The following is a 24391-nucleotide window of genomic DNA, read 5'->3' as shown; positions in this document are numbered from 1 at the left end:
GATCGATTTTTGATTCGGTCGTACATATGGGAGTAATATTTAGTAGTCGGTTGTATTCATACTAAATTCGACCGAAAATTTAACCTGTTATATTTTAAATTAAACTGGAGGTGGTCAAATTGTATTTTCACTTAAAATTTGAAAATCGCACCAAAAGTAATTTAAAGTTTTAAAAATTTAAATGGCCCTCCCAAAATGTAAAGTTAACCATATTTGAATTAAAATACAGTTCTAAATTCGAATGTATTCGATCGATAAAACAAACACCGGAATTAAAAAAAATCTCGCCGCTAACTAGAAAATTTCCGGATTCGGTAAGCTACCCCGAATCCGGTCACCTTTTCGGTTAGGCAACCCAATACAAGTTCAAATCAGTATTTTCCACCTTATTTCGGCATACCAAGTAATTCTAAACTACTTCTATAATCCAGACCTAAGCATAACAATATCATACTATCAACTAATTGTAATTGTGGGTTTAGAGGAAAACAAACTAAAATCAGCTTTTTACGGCTTTTTACAGCCAAAAACCCAATTGGGCCAGTTCTCAACTATATCTAATGTTCAATATCACAAATTAAAGCACAAATCATATACAATGTATAAATAATTAAAAATATAAACCACAATCATAACCACGTGACACCAAAATATGGAATTTAAAACACGACTTCAAAGCATTGTACAGGAGGATATCCGACTAAACGAGTTCGATTAGAACGCCGTTAATTTTTCATTAAATCTGTGTCATGCTAGCAGTGAGTCAGGGTGATGACGGTATTTTCCAGTGAAGAAATGCACTGATTCCTGTAGTACTGCCTTCGCGAATGTCTGTGTCGTCTCTCATTTTCTCTGTCTATTAGGAAAAATATGTGGAGGCTGGGTTTTTTAGAGTGAAAAAGAGTTTCCATAGGGTTTGAGAAAGAGGAGAAGGGGTGTGCAGAGAGGCGCATATGTGTAAGTTTGGATATAAAAGAATAATTAGGGTCTGGTGTTTGGTATATGGGCTTTGTAATTTGGGCTTTAAAAGCCTGCTTTATACTTACACTTATCTATAAATGATTTTAATTTTGTTAGTCAAATACCTATCTAAATTATCATTAATTACAATCAATTTTTTAATTAATGATATTTTTAAATATGTTAAGAAAATTTCTAACATGTAACATGTTCAATTGTGTAACATATTTCTCTAAAATTATTAAGAATCTATTATTTTGTATTAACTTATACCCACCAAATCTAACTGTTATTCCCAAAAATTGGTATAAACAATATTCAAATTAAGATTGATAAAATAGGCAAAATCGAAGAAGAAACGCCTAAAATTTAGGAACATATAAGATTGTCTTTCCAGAAAGGGAAGGACAGCGCGCCCTTTGCGTAGTTAGGACGCGCCCCATAGACTGAATGGTTGATTGACAGTTGTGGTTGACCATGCCTTAAAGGCGCGCCCTCGAGCATAGTGAGGAGGCGCGCCCTCGAGCATAGTGAGGAGGCGCGCCCAGTTGTTTAAGAAAGGGTGAGGAATTCCTTCCTATGATGAGCCTAAGGGCGCGCCCTAAGTGAGAGAGATGGCTTGGATGGGACTTCAACAGGATTACTTGGATGGGTTCTGTGGAAGATTCAAGGAAGATGGAGATTATTATTACTAACTTATTTGGTGCAGGTACTCTATTGAAGAACTCCTTCCTGTAGCACATTTACTGGAAAGGCGGTGTCCGTGGTAGAGACCTCCAGGGGTATGCCTGGACTGAAGGCCTCCTCCTGTAGTCAATGGGTGTCCTCATTCGGGATGTGGGGTGAAATCTGGTGTGTGCTTTGGGTGCTCTGTCTCTGTAGTCAACGGGTGTCCTCGTTAGGAGACTTTGGAGTATCCTGCACTTTGCACCCAAAAGCTTGGGATCACTTGTCCTGCAATCTGGTAGGGGCTCCTTATCGAGGGACAAGGATGCGTCCAACATTTGGGGTGAACCACGGCTATACCTGCATCCGCGGACTAGAGAAACGGCTGGTAGCAGAGGGTTATCCTTGGCCAGGGAGATGCCTTATCTGTGAAGTCTTGAAGCTCCACGGACGAGCCTTGGGCCTTTGTGGTTGGGCCTCATCGGCGGACATTCCTAAAGCTAGTAGAAGATAATTTCCAGTGGGTTTTCCTACTGGGCTTCGGTATAAGAAATCTAAGCTCATTAGGTTTCTTGTTCCCCAAGAACTACGTGGGCTTGATCCCCTACAAATAGGGGTACGTAGGAAAATTGTAAGGGGTCAAAAGCGAGAGCGCAAAGGAGCCCCCACAAACCCTAAGCAATCTCAGCTCCCAATAATCACCACCACCAAACACTGTTTATCTTTTCCAACGAATACTTTTCATCGGATCCACCGATTACTCTTCACGTTTCTGACATAGAACTGTCATCACAGATCTTGTTTCCGGCTACGAACCTCAGACTTTGTTGCTCCCAAATTCCTCCGTCAAAAAATTGGCGCTAGAAAGAGGGGCTAATCAAGATCTGCATCTAGGAGGAAAGATGTCCCAATATCGTGCTGGAAGTTTTTATGATGGAAGCTCTGAAGAAGAATCTGATCACGGCTATGAACATGAACCTTACATTCCGCCGATGACTGATCGTCCCATTCCGGATGTTGGGGGACAGCCGCCTGTGCTCATCAGCAACGCCGATTTGCTAGAACAACTATATCGCATGGGCGATATTTTGAACGGTTTTGACTCGAGTTTGAGCACCGTGGAACGACGCAAGACCAGGAGGGGCCTTCCTCCGTCCGTGTAACTCATGCACCTGGAAAAGCACCTATGACTGATAAGGACGCCTCAGCCGGCCACGGCCACACTGGAGGGGGGCGTGTGCCGATCACCCCACGGCGCCTGGACTATTCCAATGACACGTCACCAATCATCGAGCTGGTGGTAGAAGATGCTGATGGATGGGAAATTCTGCGGACGGATAACCAGGGAGCCACCCATCGGCACCGGTCTGGACGTAGTCTTGAGGAACGCCGAGAGGCGGAGTCAAATCCGGAGAATCAGCAATGGGGCTTCGCAGCTTTGAAAGATCGCTTGGGGATCCGCTTGGGAGATGATTATTTAAGAATGTTGTTGCTTGAATGGAAAAATGAAGCTGATCGTGGAGATGTGATGCCCCATGATATAACGCGTGTGCCCCTGAATTCCCAGGAAAATCGGGAGCGGCACCGCGATCATGAGAGAGCTCCTCCCCACAGATTGCTGTACCGATATGGTCGTGGATATGGAAGCGACCGTTGGAGAAGGCCTCAATGGAGGGGAAGAGGTGGAGGCCAAAGTAGGTACTTAGATGGATATTGTCGCGACAATTACCGTGGCCACATTAATTCTCGCTGGTATAATCGAGTAGATAGCGATAGCTATACGAAATATGATGATCTCAGAGATGTGGAAAATTATGACCGCGGGACGGCTCGAGGCCGCAATCGGGGTCAAATAGAAAATCAGGAGGGAGATCAAGGTCGGAACCCCGAAGTAATTATGATACCCGAAGATGCCCAGAACACGAACCAGCAGCAAGCCCCTCCAGGGGGAACCAAGTAGAGGTACCTCCACTGCAACACCAAGGTCCGCAGCCTCAAATGCAGACTATTCCAGGTGTGGGGACTTTTAATGTGGGAGATCTAAAAAGGCTACTTAACCATCTAGAAGGCAGAGTGAGGGCCACAGCTGAAATCCCTTCCCCATTCTCGATGGCGGTAAGAGAGGCACAATTACCGACCGGGTATCGCAACACTACTAGCGATCTCCGTTTCCATGGAAACTCAGATCTTGTGGAATTCGAGGGTCGTTTTAATATAGAGATGGATGTGTACTAAGTCCCAGACTTAGCTCGATGCCGGCTCTTGGCGGCAACCTTTAGAGAAAGCGCCCAACAGTGGTTTCAAAAGCTCGGACTAGAAGTGATCACTTCCTGGGATCAGATGAAAACTCTGTTCTTGACCAAGTTCTAAGTTGCAGTAAAATATGCACCCTTTGTCACAACTTTTGCCAATGTTAGGCAAAGGGAAACTGAAAGCTTAACATCGTACGTCAAAAGGTTCAACGCTGAATCTATCAGTGTAAGGGGGGCATCAGACGAAGCCCTGAAAAGCTTCCTAATCGCAGGATTAAGGGTTGGTTTGGACTTAGCAAATGTCTTTGTTTTGGCAGAATTGTTTAAAGCCATAGAACAATCTCTGGCAGAGGTGCAACCGACTTCGCAGGCAAGTCAATAAAGCAAAGCAAGGAAGGGAGATAGGTCTCCAAGCCGAAGGTACAGAAGGGGCAGTCGGAGCCCCGACTGGGTGAATACCGTGAACACAAGAAGGGGACGAAGCCCTCCCTCAAACTATGACTACAGAATAAGCCGGTACACGCCTTTGGTCACGTCTATCGAGCATATCTTCGAGGTAAACAAAAATAGAGGGCTATTTAGAAAACCTGAAGCTTTATCATCATGGAAAAGCAAAGACAAGAAAAAGTATTGTGAATACCATGAATCATCTGGACATAACATGCATGAGTGTCAACAATTATCAGATGAGATCGAAGCGCTTATCAAAGAAGGATCCCATGGTGAATGGGTAGTCAAGGAAGTAAGGAAGCACAAGGATGACATATCAAAGGAAGAAGAAAGGCGAGCCCCACAGGGGTCGAACAATGATACTCTGGAGGCAAATAAATTCGTCTGGGATGGCAGCATCCGAACAATCTACGGGGGAGATCCCGGGATGGAATGCAGTAACTGAGCCTTGGCAAGATATGCTAGGGAAGCTCGGTTCAGACCTCTCACGGACATTCATAGGGTGAAGACTCGACCGCCCAAAGTATTTAAGGGTGAGTCCATGGATATTACCTTCAGAGAAGCAGATGCTCGATGGGTGCATCACCCTCACAATGATGCGCTAGTTATTTCCATCTAGATTTGAACCAAAAACGTCCATAGGGCCTTCGTGGACAATGGAAGCTCGGCGAACATCCTCTACTACAGCACCTTTAAGAAGATGGGGCTAACTGATCGGGATATGTCGGGGGAAGACTCGTGGGTCTATGGCTTCTCTGGCGTGGGAGTTAGAGTTATGGGATCAATTCGATTGCCAGGTACTTTAGGGGAAAGCCTGCTGTCCGTAACAAAAATGCTTGAGTTTAAGGTCCTGAATCAGGAGTCGTCCCATAACGTGTTGCTGAGACAGCCTTTTCTTCGGGAGATGAGGGTTATTATTTCAATCCACCACCTTACCATCAAGTTTCCAACGCCAAATGGTGTGGGGAGTATAAAGGGCTCTTAGTATGACTCTCGGGAGTGCTACAGGCAAGCTATGAGAGGCTTTAGAAAAGACTCCCACACCAAAGATGCATCAGACGATGATCGAGAAAAGAGCATTGAGCGACCGATCGAGGAAATCCAGGTTCATTATCATGTCGAACAAGAAGACGAGTGCTCCTCTGAACTTCCTCCAGCAATGTTGTTCTTGGAAGATACAATCAGAATTGAAATGTTGGAAGAAGAGGAATCCTCAAACACCGTAGTCCAAGCAGATTTCAATGGGGAATGACTAGAGGGAAGATTTGACGTCTTGCAAAGCCTCGGACAGGACGAGCATAAGGTAGATACCCCTCTCCCAGAGGGAGCGCCCTTCCCCACAAGAAATATCAAGGAAGTTGATGCCCCTGCGATGCAGGGCGCGGCTTCTAAAGAAGTCGATGCTCCTCCTAAAGGGGATGTGCCTTCTCTGCAGAACAATGAAAATCATAATTCACCCAACCTGGATCCACGGATACCAATGCCAACGGAGAAGGTGGGGCCAGCAGAAGATACAATTGAAATCCCCGTCGACAAAAAAGTTCCGAGTAAGGTTTTAAGGATTGGGTCTCAGTTGGTACCAACAGTGAAGGAAGGTCTCTCGGTCTTTCTCTTAGCGAACCTTGACGTATTTGCATGAAACCATTCTGATATGGTAGGAATTGACCCAGAGGTAATGTGCCACCGTTTGAATATCGATCCCAAGCATAAAGGAGTTCGATAAAAGCGCAGGGCCGTAAGCGGAGAGAGGGCTACGGCCTTAGCGGAAGAAGTGGATAGGCTCTTGGACGTTGGACTAATTCAGGAGTCCTTTTACCCGGAATGGTTGGCCAGTCCAGTGTTAGTGAAAAAACCCAACGGCAAATGGAGAACATGTGTAGATTTCACTGATCTGAATAAATTGTGCCCAAAAGATAGCTTTTCCTTGCAAAGAATTGATCAGTTGGTCGACGCCACGGCAGGACATGCCTTGCTCAGCTTCATGGATGCATACTCCAGGTATAATCAAATTCCCATGTATGGGCCTGACCAGGAGCACACCTCTTTTATTACTAACAGAGGACTTTTAGTTATATTGGAATGCCATTCGGTCTGATCAACGTCGGTGCCACTTATCAAAGATTGGTAAATAAAATATTTAAGGGGCAGATTGGAAAAACGGTAGAGGTATACGTGGATGATATGCTCGTAAAATCTAAGAAGGCAGAAGATCACATCGCCGACTTAGCTGAGATGTTCCAGATTCTGAGAAAGTTTCAGATGAGGCTAAACCCACAGAAGTGCGTATTCGGTGTGGAATCAGGAAAATTCTTGGGATTTATGGTTAACCACCGGGGAATTAAGGCAAACCTGACAAAAATCAAGGCTCTGTTGGACATGAAATCTCCTACCAGCGTCAAGCAAGTGCAGAGCCTGACAGGAAGAATTGCGGCCCTAAATCGATTTGTCTCAAAGTCGTCAGACAGGTGCAAAGAGTTTTTTAAAGCAATCAAATGAATGGGGAAGAATTTTGTATGGACCCCTGATTGTGAAGAAGCTTTCCTGAAAATTAAAGAGCAGTTGGGAAATCCTTGAATGTTGGCCAAGCCGGAAAATGGAGAGATACTGATTCTTTACTTGGCAGTGTCTTAATACTCTGTTAGCGCAGTGTTGGTGAAGGAGGAAGCAAGCCACTAGTGGCCCGTATACTATGTGAGCAAAAGGTTACTGGAGGCGGAAACCATATACCATCATGGAAAAATTGGTGTAGGCCCTTATTCTTGCAGCACGAAAGTTAAGACCATATTTTCAGGCTCACCGAATAGAAGTCCGCACTGCTTATCCGCTCTGGCATATTCTACACAAACCCGAATCGTCGGGAAGAATGTTAAAATGGGTAGTAGAGTTAGGACAATTCGATTTGGAATATTGTCCTCGTACGGCAATCAAGGGACAGACATTGGTTAATTTCATACTTGAGTTTGATTTTGAAGTAGATGATAAAGCCATAGTTTTGGCAGAACCTTCCTCGCAAAGAAATTCACCCGGTGATAAGAGGGAGGAACTCCCCCATCCTTGGTGGATCTTACATGTCGATGGGGCCGTAAACAGTAACGGATCAGGTGCAGGGATTGTCTTGATCATTCCGGAGGGGCACCGTTTGATGAGTGCTATCCATTTCAAATTTTACGTCACCAACAATGATGCTGAGTATGAAGCTTTGATCAACGGCCTGAAATTAGCTCTGGAGGTGGGGGTCGTGAATTTGATAGTTCGAAGTGACTCTGAGTTGGTTGTGAACCAAGTCAACGGAGGTTTCCAGGCCCGGGGACCACAGACGGAGTTGTACATGAGATATGCGCAACGCCTATTGGAAACATTTGGAAATGCCAGCCTAAAAAGTGTTCCGCGAGAAGAAAATAGTAATGCGGATGCCTTGGCCAAGATGGGATCCCAGATGGACAGCGTCCAACTTGGACAAATCCCTTTGGAAATCCAGGAAATCCTGAGTATTCCGGATGTAGAGGTGCTACAAACACAAGAAATTCCGCGAAAAAGCTGGATGACTCCCTTTCATAACTATATTCAAACAGGAGCTGTACCAGAAGACAAACTACAGGCTCGACGCCTTCGATACTAGGCTGCAAAGTATGTTGAGTATGACGGGGTATTATACAAGAGAGGATTTAACCAGCCACTGTTATGATGTGTAAATATAGAAGAGGGAAATTATATTCTCAGAGAAGTGCACGAAGGGATTTGTGGCAATCACTCGGGGGTGGTTCGCTGGCATTAAAAGTACTCAGACAAGGATACTACTGGCCGACTATGAAAGAAGATGCCTTCAAGTTTGTCCGGGCTTGTGATCGTTGCCAGCGATTCGCCAACTATTCCAACGCTCCGGCATCCACCATTACCTCAATAGCAAGTCCTTGGCCTTTTGCCATGTGGGGGATCGATCTCATTGGAGAGTTGCCCAAAGCGAAGGGGGATGTGAAATACGCCGTGGTAGCTGTGGACTACTTTACCAATTGGGCGGAGGCTATGCTACTGGCCACGATCACAACAAAGAAGATGAGGGACTTTGTTTTCAATTCTATAGTATGCAGGTTCGGTATCCCCTACAAACTCATCTCGGATAATGGGAAGCAGTTTGATAGTAAAGAGTTAAGGAAGCTTTGTGAGGACTTGAACATCAAAGAGGACTTTGCCGCAGTTTTTCATCCGCAAAGTAACGGTCAGACGGAGGCTATAAACAAAATCATAAAACAAACCTTGAAGGCAAAGTTGGAAGAAAAAAAAGGAGATTGGCCAGAGGAAATGCCCATGGTCCTCTGGTCTTACAATACAACTCCCAGATCAACTACAGGAGAAACCCCATTTCTGCTGACTTATGGGTATGAGGCCATGGTTCCCGTAGAGGTAGGAGCCGGATCCCTCCGGATAGACGTGTTTGTTGAGGAAGATGTAAAAGTTAACCAGAGGCTCCACTTGGATTTGTTAGACGAAGACCGAATAAACTCTCAATTAAAGCTTGATGCATATCAGCAGAGAATCGCAAGGCATTTTAATAAAAAAGGTAAAATCCGTGTCGTTCAAGGTTGGGGATCTTGTGTTGCGAAAGGTTATTCCTAACACTAAGGTAGCTCAGCACGGGGTGCTTGGAGCTAATTGCTTAGAAGATCTAGATGGTAAACCCATCCCTCGAGCATGGAATGCGGAACATTTATGGAAGTATTATCAGTAGGGTGTGGTTGTGTCCCCCTCATTTCCATGCTTAATTCCTATATAATAGACTAGTAGAAAATAAATTCCTCCTAGCCTAGGGGGTAGTACATATGACTACGAACCTTGGAACTAGCAGAAGGAAAAAAAATTTCAAATAATTTCCCCATAGAGCATAGTAGCCATGGGACTGGTGTAATTTGTGTGCTATAGTGCAATATCAATAAAAGAAAGAAGTTACTTCAAATTACTTTATTTGTTTGGCATAAAAAACTTTCATTTGAAGAAAACCAGAGGCGCGCCCTATCGAATAATTGTTATTTCAAAATCGAGATAACATAGTATGCATATATGAAAGGACACATCTAAAAAACTGATAATGACTAAAGGTTTATGAAAACATGATATAAGGGCGTGCCATCATGGAAGTATGCATCTCATGTTTTTGGAAGTATAAGATGGCCAAGAAAAAGTCAAAAATGCCTTAACAAATATTTATGCATATTGAAGAAAAGATGAAATTATATGAAACCATACGAAATATCATGGTGCAAAGGTGAAGTGTAGCAAAATAATAAGTCATACAACCTTGCATAGCATCAAAAGAGGGCTGGCTCCTCAGAAGTATTTGAAGCTTAAAGTATGAATATTGGATAAACATACATCAGGGCGCGCCCTGAGATTTCTCTGTTGGGGGAATGGTTTGAAGAGGAGCAGTAGGATCAGCTTCAGGCACGTCCTTGGGGGTTTCCTTTCTTGGTGCGCCCTCATCCTCTTCCTCTAATCCAAGCTCTACCCTTCTCGCCTTGATTTCAGCAGCATGCTCCTTCTTAAATTCTATCATCTCAGCAACTATTTCTTCCCCAAACTTTCCAAAATGCTTCATCAATCATTTCCCTCTTCTCATCAGGCAAACTCATGTTCTGTTGCTCCTCAAGATACTCAATCCTCAAGTTGGCTCCACCAAGCTCAGTGTGGAGAGAGGTAGCCTTTTTATTGGCAACCTCCAGCTGAGAAGTAAGATTAGCCACCTCATCCTTGAGAAAGGAGATTTCAGAGTCCTTGGCTTTGATGTCTTTGGCATGCAGAAAAGCTTTGTCTTTTAAGGTGTTTTTCAAGATGTTATTGTCGCCCTGCAGCCTCTCGAGGCACGCCTTCTCTTCAAGAAGCTTGTCCACCACCCGGGTGGAGTGGACGAATAATTGGCAGGATGCTTTGATGGAAGCACGGGTGGCCTAAAATTTAGGAACTCATAAGATTGTATTTCCATAAAGGGAAAGACGGCACGCCCTTTTCGTAGTTAGGACACACCCCATGGACTGAATGGTTGATTGGCCGTTGTGGTTGACCATGCCTTAAAGGCGCACCCTCAAGCATAGTGAGGAGGCGCGCCCAATTGTTTAAGAAAGGGTGAGGAATTCCTTCTTATGGTGAGCCTTAGGGCGCGCCCTAAGTTTGAGAGATGGCTTGGATGGGACTTCAACAGGATTACTTGGATAGGTTCTGTAAAAGATTCAAGGAAGATGGAGATTATTATTACTAAATTATTTGGTGCAGGTACTCTATTGAAGAACTCCTTCCTGTAGCACATCTACAGGAAAAGCGGTGTCCGTGGTCAGAGACCTCCAGGGGTATGCCTGGACTGAAGGCCTCCTCCTGTAGTCAATGGGTGTCCTCATTGGGCTTGTGGGGTGAAATCTGATGTGTGCTTTGGGAGCTCTCTCCCTGTAGTCAACGGGTGTCCTCGTTGGAAGACTTTGGAGTATCCTGCACTTTGCACCCAAAAGCTTGGGATCACTTGTCCCGCAATCTAGTAGGGGCTCCTTATCGGGGGACAAGGATGCGTCCAATATTTGGGGTGAACCACGGCTATACCTGCGTCCTCGGACTAGAGAAACAGCTCATAGCGGAGGGTTATCCTTGGCCAGGGAGATGCCTTATCCGTGAAGTCTCGAAGCCGCGGACATTCCTAAAGCTAGTAGAAGACGGTTTGCAGTGGGTTTCCTACTGGGCCTCGGGATAAGAAATCTTAGCCCATTAGGTTTCTTGTTCCCCAAGAACTACGTGGGCTTGATCCCCTATAAATAGGGGTACGTAGGCAAATTGTAAGGGATCAGAAGGGAGAGCGCAAAGGAGGCACCACTAATCCTATGCAATCTCAGCCCCCAATAATCACCACCACCAAACACTGTTTATCTTTTCCGATGAATACTGTTTATCGGATCCACCGATTACTGTTCACGTTTCCGACGAAGAATCGTCATCACAGATCTTGTTTCCGGCTACGAACCTACGACTTTGTTGCTCCCAAATTCCTCCATCAACACTAACTAATTATATTCATATTTATTTCAATTTAATTTCTTTAATCCTGGATCAATGGTTAAAACATTATTTATTAATAGTTAAAACGTATGTTGGCCTGGATAAAAGTATATAATAATGACTAAATAATCATCTTTTTTTGTTTTATTAAAATAGTATGAAGAATCATCATAATTTAACAGTCAAGGTTCAGTTTGACTAGTACAGCTAACTAGTGTTTATTCCTCAATTGGAGTTTCAATATTTTTAAAAAATAATTTTCAACGATTCAACTGTATGGATGTCAAAAAATATATATATTAGTGATATAACCAAAGTTTCATATACAAATAATTTATTTGGTTTGCCATTTTAACAGTCAGTCAAGCTTCAGTTTGACTAGTACAACTAAATACTATTTATTCCTCAATTGGAGTTTTGATTTTTTTAAAAATATTTGTCAACGATCCAACCGTATGGATATCAATATATATATATATATATATATATATATATATATTAGTGATATAACCAAAATTTCATATCCAAATAATTAATTTAGATTGTCATTTAAAAAGTTAAGCTTGAGTTTGACTTATACAACTAACTAGTGTTTAATCCTGAATTGGTATTTCGATTAACGATCCAACCGTATGGATGTTAAAAGAAATATATATTAGTTATATAACCAAAGTTTCATGGCATATTAACAGCAAGTTTAGTTTGACTTTTGTGTAAGTTTTGTAATTGGACTTTGGCGTTTGAAGAACCAATGGACTTGGTGCTTTTGGAACCAAGTTCTTGTAACATTTCTTGTAAACTGTATTATAAAAAACAATAATCGGAGTTAATTGGTAGAGATACCGGAGATAGATCAATCGGTAATTGGGATTAATTGTGATGTTTAATCGGAGATAAATTTTATAAAAAATTATATAGAAATTATTTTTAGTATAGAAATACTAGACTTGGATATCTGTTTAATAAAATTCATAAAAAATAAAAGTAAAGAAGAAAGAAAACTTACACATTTTTACTATAATGAAATGATGAGCACTTGCAAAATGAGGGCCAATTTTTATGACTGCATACCACCACAAAAGGTAATTAATTCATACAAATATATGTTGTACAACTTTTTTTTGGGAAGGATTAATTGAGTATGAAAAAGTCATATATTATTTTTACAAATAATCTAGTTGAACAAATATATGATATTAACTCGATTCACAATATTGAGTTTGAGCCATCGACCATAAATGCAATCCTATAAATACTTTTATGACCAAATCAAAATCTTGAAAATTCGGCAAATCTGATAGTTAAAACATGAAAACAAGCAAAAACACCTCAAATTCTTCCTCTAATTATTTCTGCTAAACTAAGAGGCTAAACAAACCAGAACTCTCTAAACAAAATCAAATATATTGGGAACAACTCACTAGTGAAAAGATTTCTTTAACAAAATGGACAATTTGAAAAAGACATTAAAAGACATAAATCCTTACCTTAGTAGGAATATTATTGAAAAATAAGAGCAAAACAAAGGAAAGTAATATATTTAGAGCTTTTCACCTTTGAAAGCCCATGAAAGCCTTGACATCTGAGTAAAGACTAAGAAAAAGATTATACAATAACTTACAAATTTGATTTCCGTATGTTGTACAACCTCAATATGATTTTTTAATATATTATTTTACCAGCAATTACATATTTTAATGATTCAGCCTGATTCTTATCCGTCTTAGCCGACATTTGAATGTTTTTTTGAGAAAAATGAATTTTTCAGCTTTTTTTTAATCAATACTATATCATAGCGTAAAACGATTAATTGGTGATTAATTTAAATTAATCACCGATTTTTTAAATAGCGATAACAAATATAGATTATTTTTCATGAACATCGGTTGACATGGATTCTACTGAATGGTTCGACAAGATCAGTCTTGACGCTCATCGTGTTATGTAATGTTTTTAAATATTACTTTATACATATAGGTGTATAGTATATACCTAGAAGCATATACTCATGAATACATTTAACAATATAAATATTCAATTTAAAAATATGTGATGTTCACATTAATTATCTAATAATTTTAAATAACACCACGACTACTATGTGTCCTCGTGCTCACATTTTACAAACTTAATTACCATTTGAACAAGTTGACGGACCAAGCTATCCATGACAATTTTGAACTTTACTTTTTATGCACTCCGTTCATCTCGACTTTATTACGATAGAACAATTTTCTTGAATTGAATATACATCATAATCTATAATTAAACCTTTTTATATTAAAGGAAATTTTATTTCATAAAGGTATGATCACTCAGCATTTTTTCTACTTTTACTTTGCGATCCCAGAAAAATTTGGTTCGATCCTCTTATTTTGATTTTTTTAATCTTCAATATAATAAAATGAACAAGATCATGCTCATATCCTACGTGAGACCCTTAGTATTACTAATACCTAATACTCACACATTATGTGTATAATATTCACACATTATGTTTATGACTAAAAATAAATATATTTGAAAAAAATTATAATAAATTTCAGTAATCGACATATCAAATTGTTGACCATATTATATTTAGCAACCATTCTATGTCAAAAAGAAAAATGGAAACCAACAAAGCAATATATCAACACTTATTTATATTATACATGTAATAATTAATGTATATATCTATATGGAAAGAGAATAATAGAGACAATGAACCCTTACTATAAAATCACTCAATCAATATCTTAATACATCTAAAACTATGTGTAAGATTTAATGTATGCATGCGTTTTGAATGCTTGAACAAAAATATTCTCTTGAAACTTCCTTAGAAATAAATTGCGCTCTCAAAATTTTAGATTCAAATTATTGATAACTACTGAAAATGACTTGTAGTAGTTAATAAACATTCTTAAAGAGAAAACATGACATACACTCCTTTAATGTATATTATGGAACATAGACCCCTTCTGTGACATCTCAAACTTGGTTAACACTAGCTCCTTTGAAAGGTTGCGATAAGGGAACCAATATTATTTGTTAGAATATAGCTTGAATCTATTTTTAGTGGCTTATTTGTTTTAAATAAATTTTTTAAAGATCCATCCGTATAGTGTTAAGATAAATCCATTTTAAAAATGTTAAAAAATAATTAAAAATATTCCACCTAAGAGGTGTAAAATATATTAATTTTAATCATATAAAAATTAACTATTTTTTTGCATTTTAAATTAAGTTAAAAATTGGCATCCTTTTTCTTCAAAAAAGTTATGTTAACTAACTATTGGCATTCGGTTCACTTGATAAGTTCGTCGGACAACTCTTATTTAGTTCGCTAATTACTAAACTTGAGCTTGAACATTAAAATATCAATAATATTACCGAATATTGTTCAGTTTGTTGGATTTTAGTTCATGTTCGTTAAGAGCTCGTCCAAGTTCGGGGGTTTACAGCTCTACAAGAAAGAGTTGTGGTCAAGTGGTTGTACATGAATAAATGAAATATTGATGGTTCTAGAAATAAATAGTATGCTCAATTTTTTTCGAGTGGACTAAAGCCTTTGCTTCGCCTGGTCTTCTTTATATGATAAAACTTTTACTTTGTATTTTTGGTCCACTTAAATTTAAGATTTTGATTTAAAATCTATGTCTAGCAAAGTGACAGTTTTGTAAAGTATGAGAAAAAGGGTAATTAAATTTGTATATGGAAGTAAGTCCATCTCGAACAATCTCCAAAAATGTTGGACATGATAAAATTGTCTAGTTGCTCAACTTGGTATTTGTTAAAAGTTTATCATGAGATGGCAATCTTGTTCTATATGGACCATCATTTGGTTGTATTGTTGAAGAGTTTAAAAAACAAGGATGAAAGTATTTGAGATCAAATTTATGTTATCCTCGTTAAAATGAGGTTAATGGGTGATCTACTTTCTTTATTTTTAATGAAAAGTAATAACCTATTTTAAAATTTATCAAAACAAATTTTATTATGCAACAACAATACTAAAATAGTATTTATAATTACATTTATTTTTATATTTCTACATAGCATAATGTATGAAAAGAAATCATATTCAATAGAAAAATAATTTAACTTCATTCCAATCACTTTCCATCCACTAAATTTTAGTAGTTCAAATAAGAATTATGTATATAATATTCAATATTAAGTTTTATTTTGATTACAAAATTTATTTACTTTACATAAAAAATTGTATAATTTAATTCACTGGAAATATATTTATTCTTTATCAATGATCCAAATATCTTTACAATTAGTTTTTAATGAATAAATACCTATTTATCAAATTCCTAAAAGCTCAAACCGGTTAAAAACTTCTCTTTTTTTATTGTAAGTAATCCGCAACCCTACTGTTAAGCGACAGCTATGGCTCAGGAGGCCTAATTAGAAAATTATGGATTCGAACCTTCTACTTTTCTCTTTGGCTCAATGCAAAGAATTTAAAATAAATAAATAAATATGTAACTTATAAGTTATTGTAAAGAATTAGAAAGTACAATAGTTTAGAGAAAACATAACATAATATTTAAACTAAAGTGAAAAGTGTTTTATTATAATCTTATAATTTTTATATGTGTGTACACTAGTTTGATTAATTCAAAAGTTAGTGTTTAAATATATGCATTGAATACAACATAATTAAATAACATAAATATATGTGTAGAAATTTTATCAAAAAAAAATCAACTATGAGACAATGAAATATTTTTTCAAAGTGAAAGTCGTATATTATATTTAATAAATTTTATTGTAATACGATACTGACTTTAAATAATTTTTAATTAAATATTATTTTAACAATTCTTTTTTTATAAACTTATCCTTGGTAAGGTGAAGCTGACGTTTCAATACTTTTTTAAAGTATCCGAGGAACACTCAAATCTCATCTATTGTATCCTTAAGGATTTCCTCATTAATTATTTCGATTTAAAAAAAACCTTCTGCAGTCCCTATATACCTTTATCCCCAGTAGTCTACCTATCTCTCTTTCCAGAGAAAAAAGAGGGAGAAACATGGAGGGATTACTCTCTGATGTTCCTCAACAACCAAATGGGAATGATGTGTATACTAGTGATGGATGGACTTTTAAAGATAATAAGTTACAGGAAAATACTATGGCAGAATTTGAAGACTATGGCTCAGCTGCATTTTTTCAAAGGGTGGCTGTTGTGATGCCATGGAAAACCATGGCATCCATTCAACTTCATCATGAGATTTTGATGGAGGAATTGAAGTGGATCAAGTCATCTAATGGTGAATTCGAAGATAATGTCATAGAGGAGGACGGTGATTTTGATGATATTGTTGTAGAGGATACCATGGGTGAGGAGGAAGTAATAGAACAATGGAAGAACACTGGTAACATTACAATCTTTAATAGTCACTCTTTAAAGTTTTTTTCCTTTAAACATATAATCATCTTGTTAACCTAAGTAAATTTGACAGGGCATTTATGAGGGGGTTAGAAGTATGCCGAAAAGGAGACTGGAAGAACATATCCCAGTTTTCGTGTCTTCAGGACTCCAACTCAGGTTGCAAGTCATGCTCAAAAATTCTTGAAGCGCATGCAGAAAACAGCTGCTGAGAAACATAGGACAACCATTAAAGACATTCAATGTTTTTGTTGCAACTGTTGCCCATGCAAGTTTGGGTCCTCGGTGTCTCTGGCCACATCCTTTCCTAAATAAATTGAGCAGCCTGTGGTTATGTATACCTACTTACTAACAATACTGGGTTGATGTACGTGGATGCCTCAACCTTTAAAGATACTACTGGTGTTGTTTCTGTCTTATTTAGTTTAACAATTCCATATTTCTGTTCAGATTCTCTGATTAGAATTTTGACTAATTAACCTCCCGGAGTGATATGAAGAATGCATAATGCATGGTACATAATATTTAATATTTAAAATGGATGTTTTAAATATATTTTTTTTATAAATTCCACCTCTAATATTGTGCTATCACTACAACAAAATAGGCCAATTACGACCGCCAACTTACGAAGGAAAAAAATGCGCGCCAAACTTACGACGGAAAAAGTAAAACGTCGTAATTATTTATGACGAAACACAAAACCGTCGTAAGTTTAGTATTTTATTAATAAAATTATTCACGGTATGATTAAACAAAAATGAAAATTATTTGAAATTGCGACGATCTAAACATTTCGTCGTAAGTTAATTATTTTTATTAAAATTTTAACTTGATATTGAAAAAAAAAATATTAATCAAAATTTGCAACGAAATATGTGCGATGGAAAAAATCGGATCGCCAAATTTACGACGGAAATTAAAATTCGTCGTAAGTTATCAAAGAGGGAAATTTAACCTTTTCCCCAAATTTCTGGCGGGGAAAATATTGAACATCCAATTTATGACGGAAATTAAAATTCGTCGTAAATTATTCAAGAGGGAAATTTAACTTTTTCCCCAAAATTTTGGTGGTAAATTTGACTTTCCTCAAATTTTTGCAGATAATAATTTATGACGGGTTCTGTCGTAAATTGGCACATGATTTTTTATAATTTCAATTTTTAAGAAATATTATTTCATGATCCAACCATATTAATGTCAGCATTATTGTTTTGGGTGACATTTCAAGAATTCAGTAAAAAATTAAATATTTTGATAAAATAATTTAATATGAAACATTGATTATATCACTAATATATATATATATAATCTTCCATACGTTTGGATTGTTCAAAAATATTTTTAAAATAATCGTAACACCAATTTAGGAATAAACACTAGTTAATAGTACTAGTCCGACTGATGCTTCACTGGTAAATTGGCAAATCAGATAATTATTTTGACATTTAATTTTTGTAATATCACAAATATATATCAATTGAAATCCATATAGTTGTATCGTTCAAAATATTTTTAAAATAATCGAAACGACATTTTAGAATTAAACACTAATTAGCTGTACTAGTCAAACTAATGCTTGACTGTTAAAATGGCAAACCAACTAAAATTATTTTCATATGAAATTTTTGTTATATCACTAATAAATATCTATTGACATCCATACGGTTGGATCGTCAAATATATTTTTAAAATAATCGAAACATCAACTCAGGATTAAATACTAGTTAGCTATACTAGTCAAACTCATGTTCACTGTTAAAATGGCAAACTAAATAAAATTATTTTGATATGAAATTTTGGGTATATCACTAATATATATATCTATTTACATCCATACGGTCGGATCGTTCAAAAATATTTTTAAAATAATCGAAACACCAATTCAGGATTAAACACTAGTTAGATGTACTAGACAAACACATGTTTGACTGTTAAAATGGAAAACCAAATAAAATTATTTTCATATGAAATTTTGGGTATATCACTAATATATATATATATATATATATATATATATATATATATATATATATATGTATTTACATCCATACGGTTGGATCGTTGAAAAATATTTTTAAAATAATTGAAACACCAATTCGAGATTAAATACTAGTTAGTTGTACGAGTCAAACTCATGCTTGACTCTTAAAATGACAAACCAAATAAAATTATTTTGATATTAAATTTTGGGTGTATCACTAATATATATATATATATATATCTTTTCACATCCATATGGTTGGATCGTTGATTTTTTGTTTTAGATAATTGAAACACCAATTCAGGATTAAACACTAGTTAGCTGTACTAGTCAACTCATGTTTGACTGTTAAAATGACAAACCAAATAAAATTATTATGATATAAAATTTTGGGTATCTCACTTATATATATATATATATTATATATATATATATATATATATATCTATTCACATCCATACGATTGGATCCTTGATTTTTTTTTAAATAATCGAAACACCAATTCAGGATTAAATACTAGTTAGGTATATTAGTCAAACTCATACTTGACTGTTAAAATAGCAAACCAAATAAAATTATGTTGATATGAAATTTTGGGTATATCACTAATATATATATATATATATATATATATTTACAACCATATGGTTGGATCGTTGAAAAATATATTTAAAATTATCGAAAACAACAATTCAGGACTAATACTAATTAGCTGTATTAGTCAAACTCATGTTTGACTATTAAAATGACAAACCAAGTAGAATTATTTTGATATTCGAATTTTGGGTATATCACTAATATATATATCTAATTACATCCATATGGTTGGGATCGTTGAAAAATATTTTTAAAATTATCACAACACCAATTCAGGATTAAACAGTAAATAGATGTACAAGTCAAACTGATGCTTGACCGTTAAAATGACAAACCAAATAAAAATATTTTGATACGAAATTTTGATTATATCACTATATATATATATATATATATATATATATATATATTGACATCCATACGGTTCGATCGTTGAAAAATATTTTTTTAAATAATCAAACACAAAATCGAGGATTAAACACTATTTAGTTGTACAAGTCAAACTAATGGAGCATGGTTTTAAGATTTTATATATAACTGCCTGAAAAGTGTTATTATCATTTATTTTAAAATGTCCTCCTTTAATTACGGAAGATTAGTTATTTAAAATTTTAAAATTGTCTAAAGATGGCAAAACTTTTAAAATTTTGGTTTTGTTTTAACCTAATTTTAAAATATCTTTTATAGAGTTATAGTTAATCGATTAAGTAATCACCATGTTAAAATAATTTTCTTTTAAGGTCACAACATAATGGAAACATTATATTTTTGCCCTCAATAAAATAATATTTTCGTTACAACAGATATTTTCCCCCCTATCATTTTAAATACTTTTAAATGTTCTAAAAGTTATGAATATATATGCCTACTAATATAATTATCATGAAATCATATAATTTAAATTTTAATGAACAAAATTAAGAACTGAATTCAATTTTCTTTACAAAAAATTATAAAAAAAATCTAGGCAATTCGTGGGGGTTTTAAGATAGTATATATAGAAAATAGGGGGAACAATGTGAAGTCGACCATATTGGAACAGAATAGAAAATAGGGTTGAGTAGAGCTTGAGACCTAATTTTAAAGTCTTTGGCCGCTGATTCAATCGCTTGCTGCTTGCAAAGTATATCGAAGATTCAACCGCTGTTATATATAATCAAAGATTTAATCGATGTAAGTCTAGTTCGATTTTCTTCTAAAGTATCAAAGATTCGAAGATCCAATAGGTAGTGGCGGACCCAGAAAGTTTTTTTAGGGGGGTCCGAAAAAATTTTAGTACCAAATTTTCAAATTTAAATTTTTAATTTAGTTAAATTTTGGATAAGTTAAAAAAAATGTTAACAAAAATTATTAAAATATAAGAATAATTTGTATGCATCACCTATTCACCATGATTTATATGTTAGGACTTAGTAGAATATAGTAAAAAAGAGTGGCATGTATGTAAAACACAAAATGTGTAAGCAAAAGTAGAAGAAACACAAATTTAGAAAGAAAAAGCAAAAATTTGTAAGCAAAATTAGAAGAAAAACACAAATTTAGAAAGAAAAAGTAGAAGACAGGGTTCGAACACCGGTTAATTGGGAAACTACATCACCATAAACCAGCTAGGCTACCAGCAGAAGTCAGTTTATAAGTATACTACATGAATGATATTGAAAACTTAGGGGGGGCCAGGACCCCTTTGGACCCCCCTTAGATCCGCCTCTGCCAACATGTATCATTGATTCATTTTTTCATTAAATAATCATTATTTTGTCTCTGTACTTTGTAGTTTGTTCAATTAGAGGCAAGTTTCTTTATTTATATACAGTAATTTGTAATTACTTAATTACTTAATTTGTCTCTGTACTTAATAGTTTATTATTGATGTTACTTAATTTGTCTGTGTACTTAATAGTTTATTGTTGATGTTACTTAATTTGTCTCTGTACTTAATAGTTTATTGTTAATGTTACTTAATTTGTCTCTATACTTAATAGTTTACTGTTGATGTGAGAAGGGTTCTGATTCTGATTCAGATTCATATGGGTCTGATATTGAGAAAAAATCTAAAGCTATTGGCACCAAGAAGGCGATAGAAGAGCTACAGGAAAATGATGGAATGCTGATAAATATTAAGGAATAAGATGATGACAAATGCATTGGTGCTGATGGTTATTCACAAGTTTAATATCAAGTATAAGTCCTAAATAGCAATCCTCAACAATAATTATATTTTCAGTTAGTATGGTTTTACCTTCTAGTCGAATTTTGTTGATGTTTTCACTTGCTCAATAATGCAATTATACCTTATTATATAATTCTTTATTATGAAATATCTGGATATCGTATTCCAGTCCTTGGTTCTGTCTCAAATTCCATACAATTCCCTTTATGTCAATCCCCTCACTGACCTCAAACACACTCGCAGTTCGAGTGAAGGCTGTCATGGAAACCTCGATATCGTGCCTCTCGGAGTTCACATTCGTCGTAATTCTGACAACAAAGAGACTGTTGTCGTACTTAAAAAAGTTGAAATGTAAAAACGCTGATAAGAAAATGCGGAACCGAATAGCGGTCCAGTAGCCGTGGCTAAAAAGGTGTCTACCGGAGAAGTTTCATAAGAAGCCTAGAGCCTTGAAGCCAACTTCACTTCAACTGTGTATGCAAATGAATGAACCTGAATTTATACTTGGATCAGGAAGTATGGAGCCTGCTGATTCGGAGCACTCGAGTTCGTTGAAGATTTGGGATTATTCGGATTCTGAGTCTGCTCCGCCTTCTTCCTGGTCTACTATTCCCAATAGGTTTGTGAATTTTTTTGTATAAAATTATTGCTGAATTATTAAATTTAATTTGTTGTTGAAATGTTAAGTACATTCAATCTCGCCTAATTAATAATCGATAAATATACTAACACACCATAAATTAATTATTCTAACATAATTTTTTGGTCATTTATATTTAACCTGGATAAATTAAATAAAATTATCCGGTCTGATGCTATTTAAATTGATCATCTGTTCCTGTTTTGCAGGACATTGCTGTGCAGGCCTTTGCCAGTGGACATTGGGAGGTGCACTTGTGTGATTGTGAAAGAAAAAATGTGTAGAAGGACTACATGGGGGCAGTTTGTACACCATTTACGCTAATGTAAGGTTTCCGTGTTTTACGACATTTCACTTTCTTCTTTTCTGCAAGTTTAACTCTTAAAATACTGTTAATCGTATTGGGATGTTATATAGTATTGAGGTTTCTTAATTGATTCTTCATGTTTAGTGTGTCTTGGAGTAGGTTTTGCACTATGAATTACATTATAATAGGGTTATAGTGTTGGGTTGTAGTTGCTCTAATTTGTTACAAGTATTACAACTAACCATTGACAATATCAATATGTCATGTTGCATAATGTTTGTTTCGCGTTTAAAATAGTTGATTCTTATAATAGTGTTAATTATATTGGGATGTTTGACTTAGTTGTTATATAATAATTAAGTTTCTTAGTTGAGGTTTCGTGTTTGTGACCTGGATTGGTAATTTATCAAGCATTAGTAACAAATAACCATTGTCAGTATCTATGCTGCATATGTTTGTTTGCCATTTGAATATTTTGATTGTACCTCATAGTAGTTAGAAATTGTCTTGCAACACAGCTTAGTTGAGAATTCATTCTCATTCCAACTTTGGCTTTCATTCCCAAACACTTCACTAAATTCATGGATGTTTCGCTAAACAATCGCTATTTTATGATTTGTACTCATTTGATCATACTTGTGCTAATACCTTGAACAAGTATATTCAGGAGATTATAAAAATACTGCCTTATTACTAGGCATTGTGATCTCATAGATAGGAACCGAGAAACGGTTATAATTTGGCCCACATGTTGATATTGGAAATTAGAGCAAAGAAGTCACAGTCTGCTGATTATAATCACGTGAGATAAACGTGACCTTAGTGAAATTTGTTTGATATGTCCTGTGATTTGATTCAGTTCACAGTAGTTATTCTATTTAATCAACCATTTATATGTTGTTTGGGAGCATTTAGAATTACATGTACTCTATCATAATCCTTGAAAAGGTTAGTATTTGACTATTTAATGGATTATCTCAGGAAGGTCATGGAAGATAATCAAAAACTTGCAATGGCTCCCCACAAGAGGCATATTGGAAGATCTGAGTTTATATTGCTCAATCAACAAAGGGGATTTTATGTCCTGGTGATGATAGTTTTGTGGGAAGTGTCACTTCCAACCTCATAGGTTCCAAGTACAATATATGGGATCAGGTTCGATGTCCATTTTAGTACTATATTGTTGAAGAGCTGGTTGATTGAAAATCATGGGTTCCAGCCACATGCCGTGTCAGAGCTCAATGAAAAGAGTTTCTGGAAGATGTTGGATGCTGAAAGAAATGTAGGAAGATTGAGAAAGAGGTTAAGGAAGCCGAGCAAGCCCATCTTGAGACCTCTTATGCAGAAGTAGACATGTCAGTAGATTAATTTCTATGTAGGTTTTCTCGCTAAATCATATGAGTCACGTCTCTACTTTTATCATTTACTATTTGTCCAATGTTTGTAATTCTAGCACATTTTTGGCTATGGTTGCTTAGTTACTTACCGGAAATGAAATTAGTCTTTGCCAGGGAGTTTTTGTTGACTTTGTGATTGCATTAGACTTTCACATGTTTAGAATTTAAATTGGAAGCCGAACATGGCTGGAAACTGAAAAATCAGAATTTGGCTATTCTGGAAATACAATCTTACGACGGTTGTTTATCACATATTTCGTCGTAAGTTACTAATTTACGACGTATAGTTGTGTCGTAAATTTGTGTTTTATTTTATCAAAGATGGATCTCGTAAGAAAATATACGACATTTTTTCCGTCGTAAGTAACTAACATACGACATTATTATTCGTCGTATGTTGATAACTTACGACGGAATATTCCGTCGTAAGTAGATTTATTATTTATTGAGAATGAGGGCCCCTACTTCCTAACTTCCGACGCAATTTTATTTTGTGACGAAAAATTGAACTTACTACTCAAGCAAAAACGACGATTTTTTCCAGTCATAAAT

General features: G+C 36.2%; 1 protein-coding gene across 1 annotated transcript; it reads left to right on the top strand.

The window, feature by feature from the left end:
• The first annotated feature begins 5700 nt into the window (after positions 1-5700).
• LOC141705214 (uncharacterized) lies at positions 5701-7947 on the top strand. The gene is made up of 5 exons (XM_074508258.1): positions 5701-5923; positions 6242-6326; positions 6449-6793; positions 6976-7030; positions 7120-7947. Exons 1-5 carry the CDS (start codon positions 5701-5703, stop codon positions 7945-7947), a joined length of 1536 nt encoding a protein of 511 aa, XP_074364359.1.
• The last annotated feature ends 16444 nt before the right edge of the window (positions 7948-24391 follow it).

Source organism: Apium graveolens, unplaced genomic scaffold (genome assembly GCF_009905375.1).
Source record: "Apium graveolens cultivar Ventura unplaced genomic scaffold, ASM990537v1 ctg8633, whole genome shotgun sequence".
Taxonomy (NCBI): Eukaryota; Viridiplantae; Streptophyta; class Magnoliopsida; order Apiales; family Apiaceae; genus Apium; species Apium graveolens.
The sequence above is the reverse complement of the archived record's forward strand: the minus strand, read 5'-3'. Positions and strand labels throughout refer to the sequence as shown.

Excerpts from the sequence above, each read along its gene's own strand:
- LOC141705214 (XM_074508258.1), top strand. The coding sequence starts at position 5,701 with ATGCAGGGCGCGGCTTCTAAAGAAGTCGATGCTCCTCCTAAAGGGGAT. Across the intron at positions 6,327-6,448 it reads TTCATGGATGCATACTCCAG|ATTGGTAAATAAAATATTTA; the intron begins GTATAATCAAAT and ends CACTTATCAAAG. Across the intron at positions 6,794-6,975 it reads GTCTCAAAGTCGTCAGACAG|TGTTGGTGAAGGAGGAAGCA; the intron begins GTGCAAAGAGTT and ends CTGTTAGCGCAG.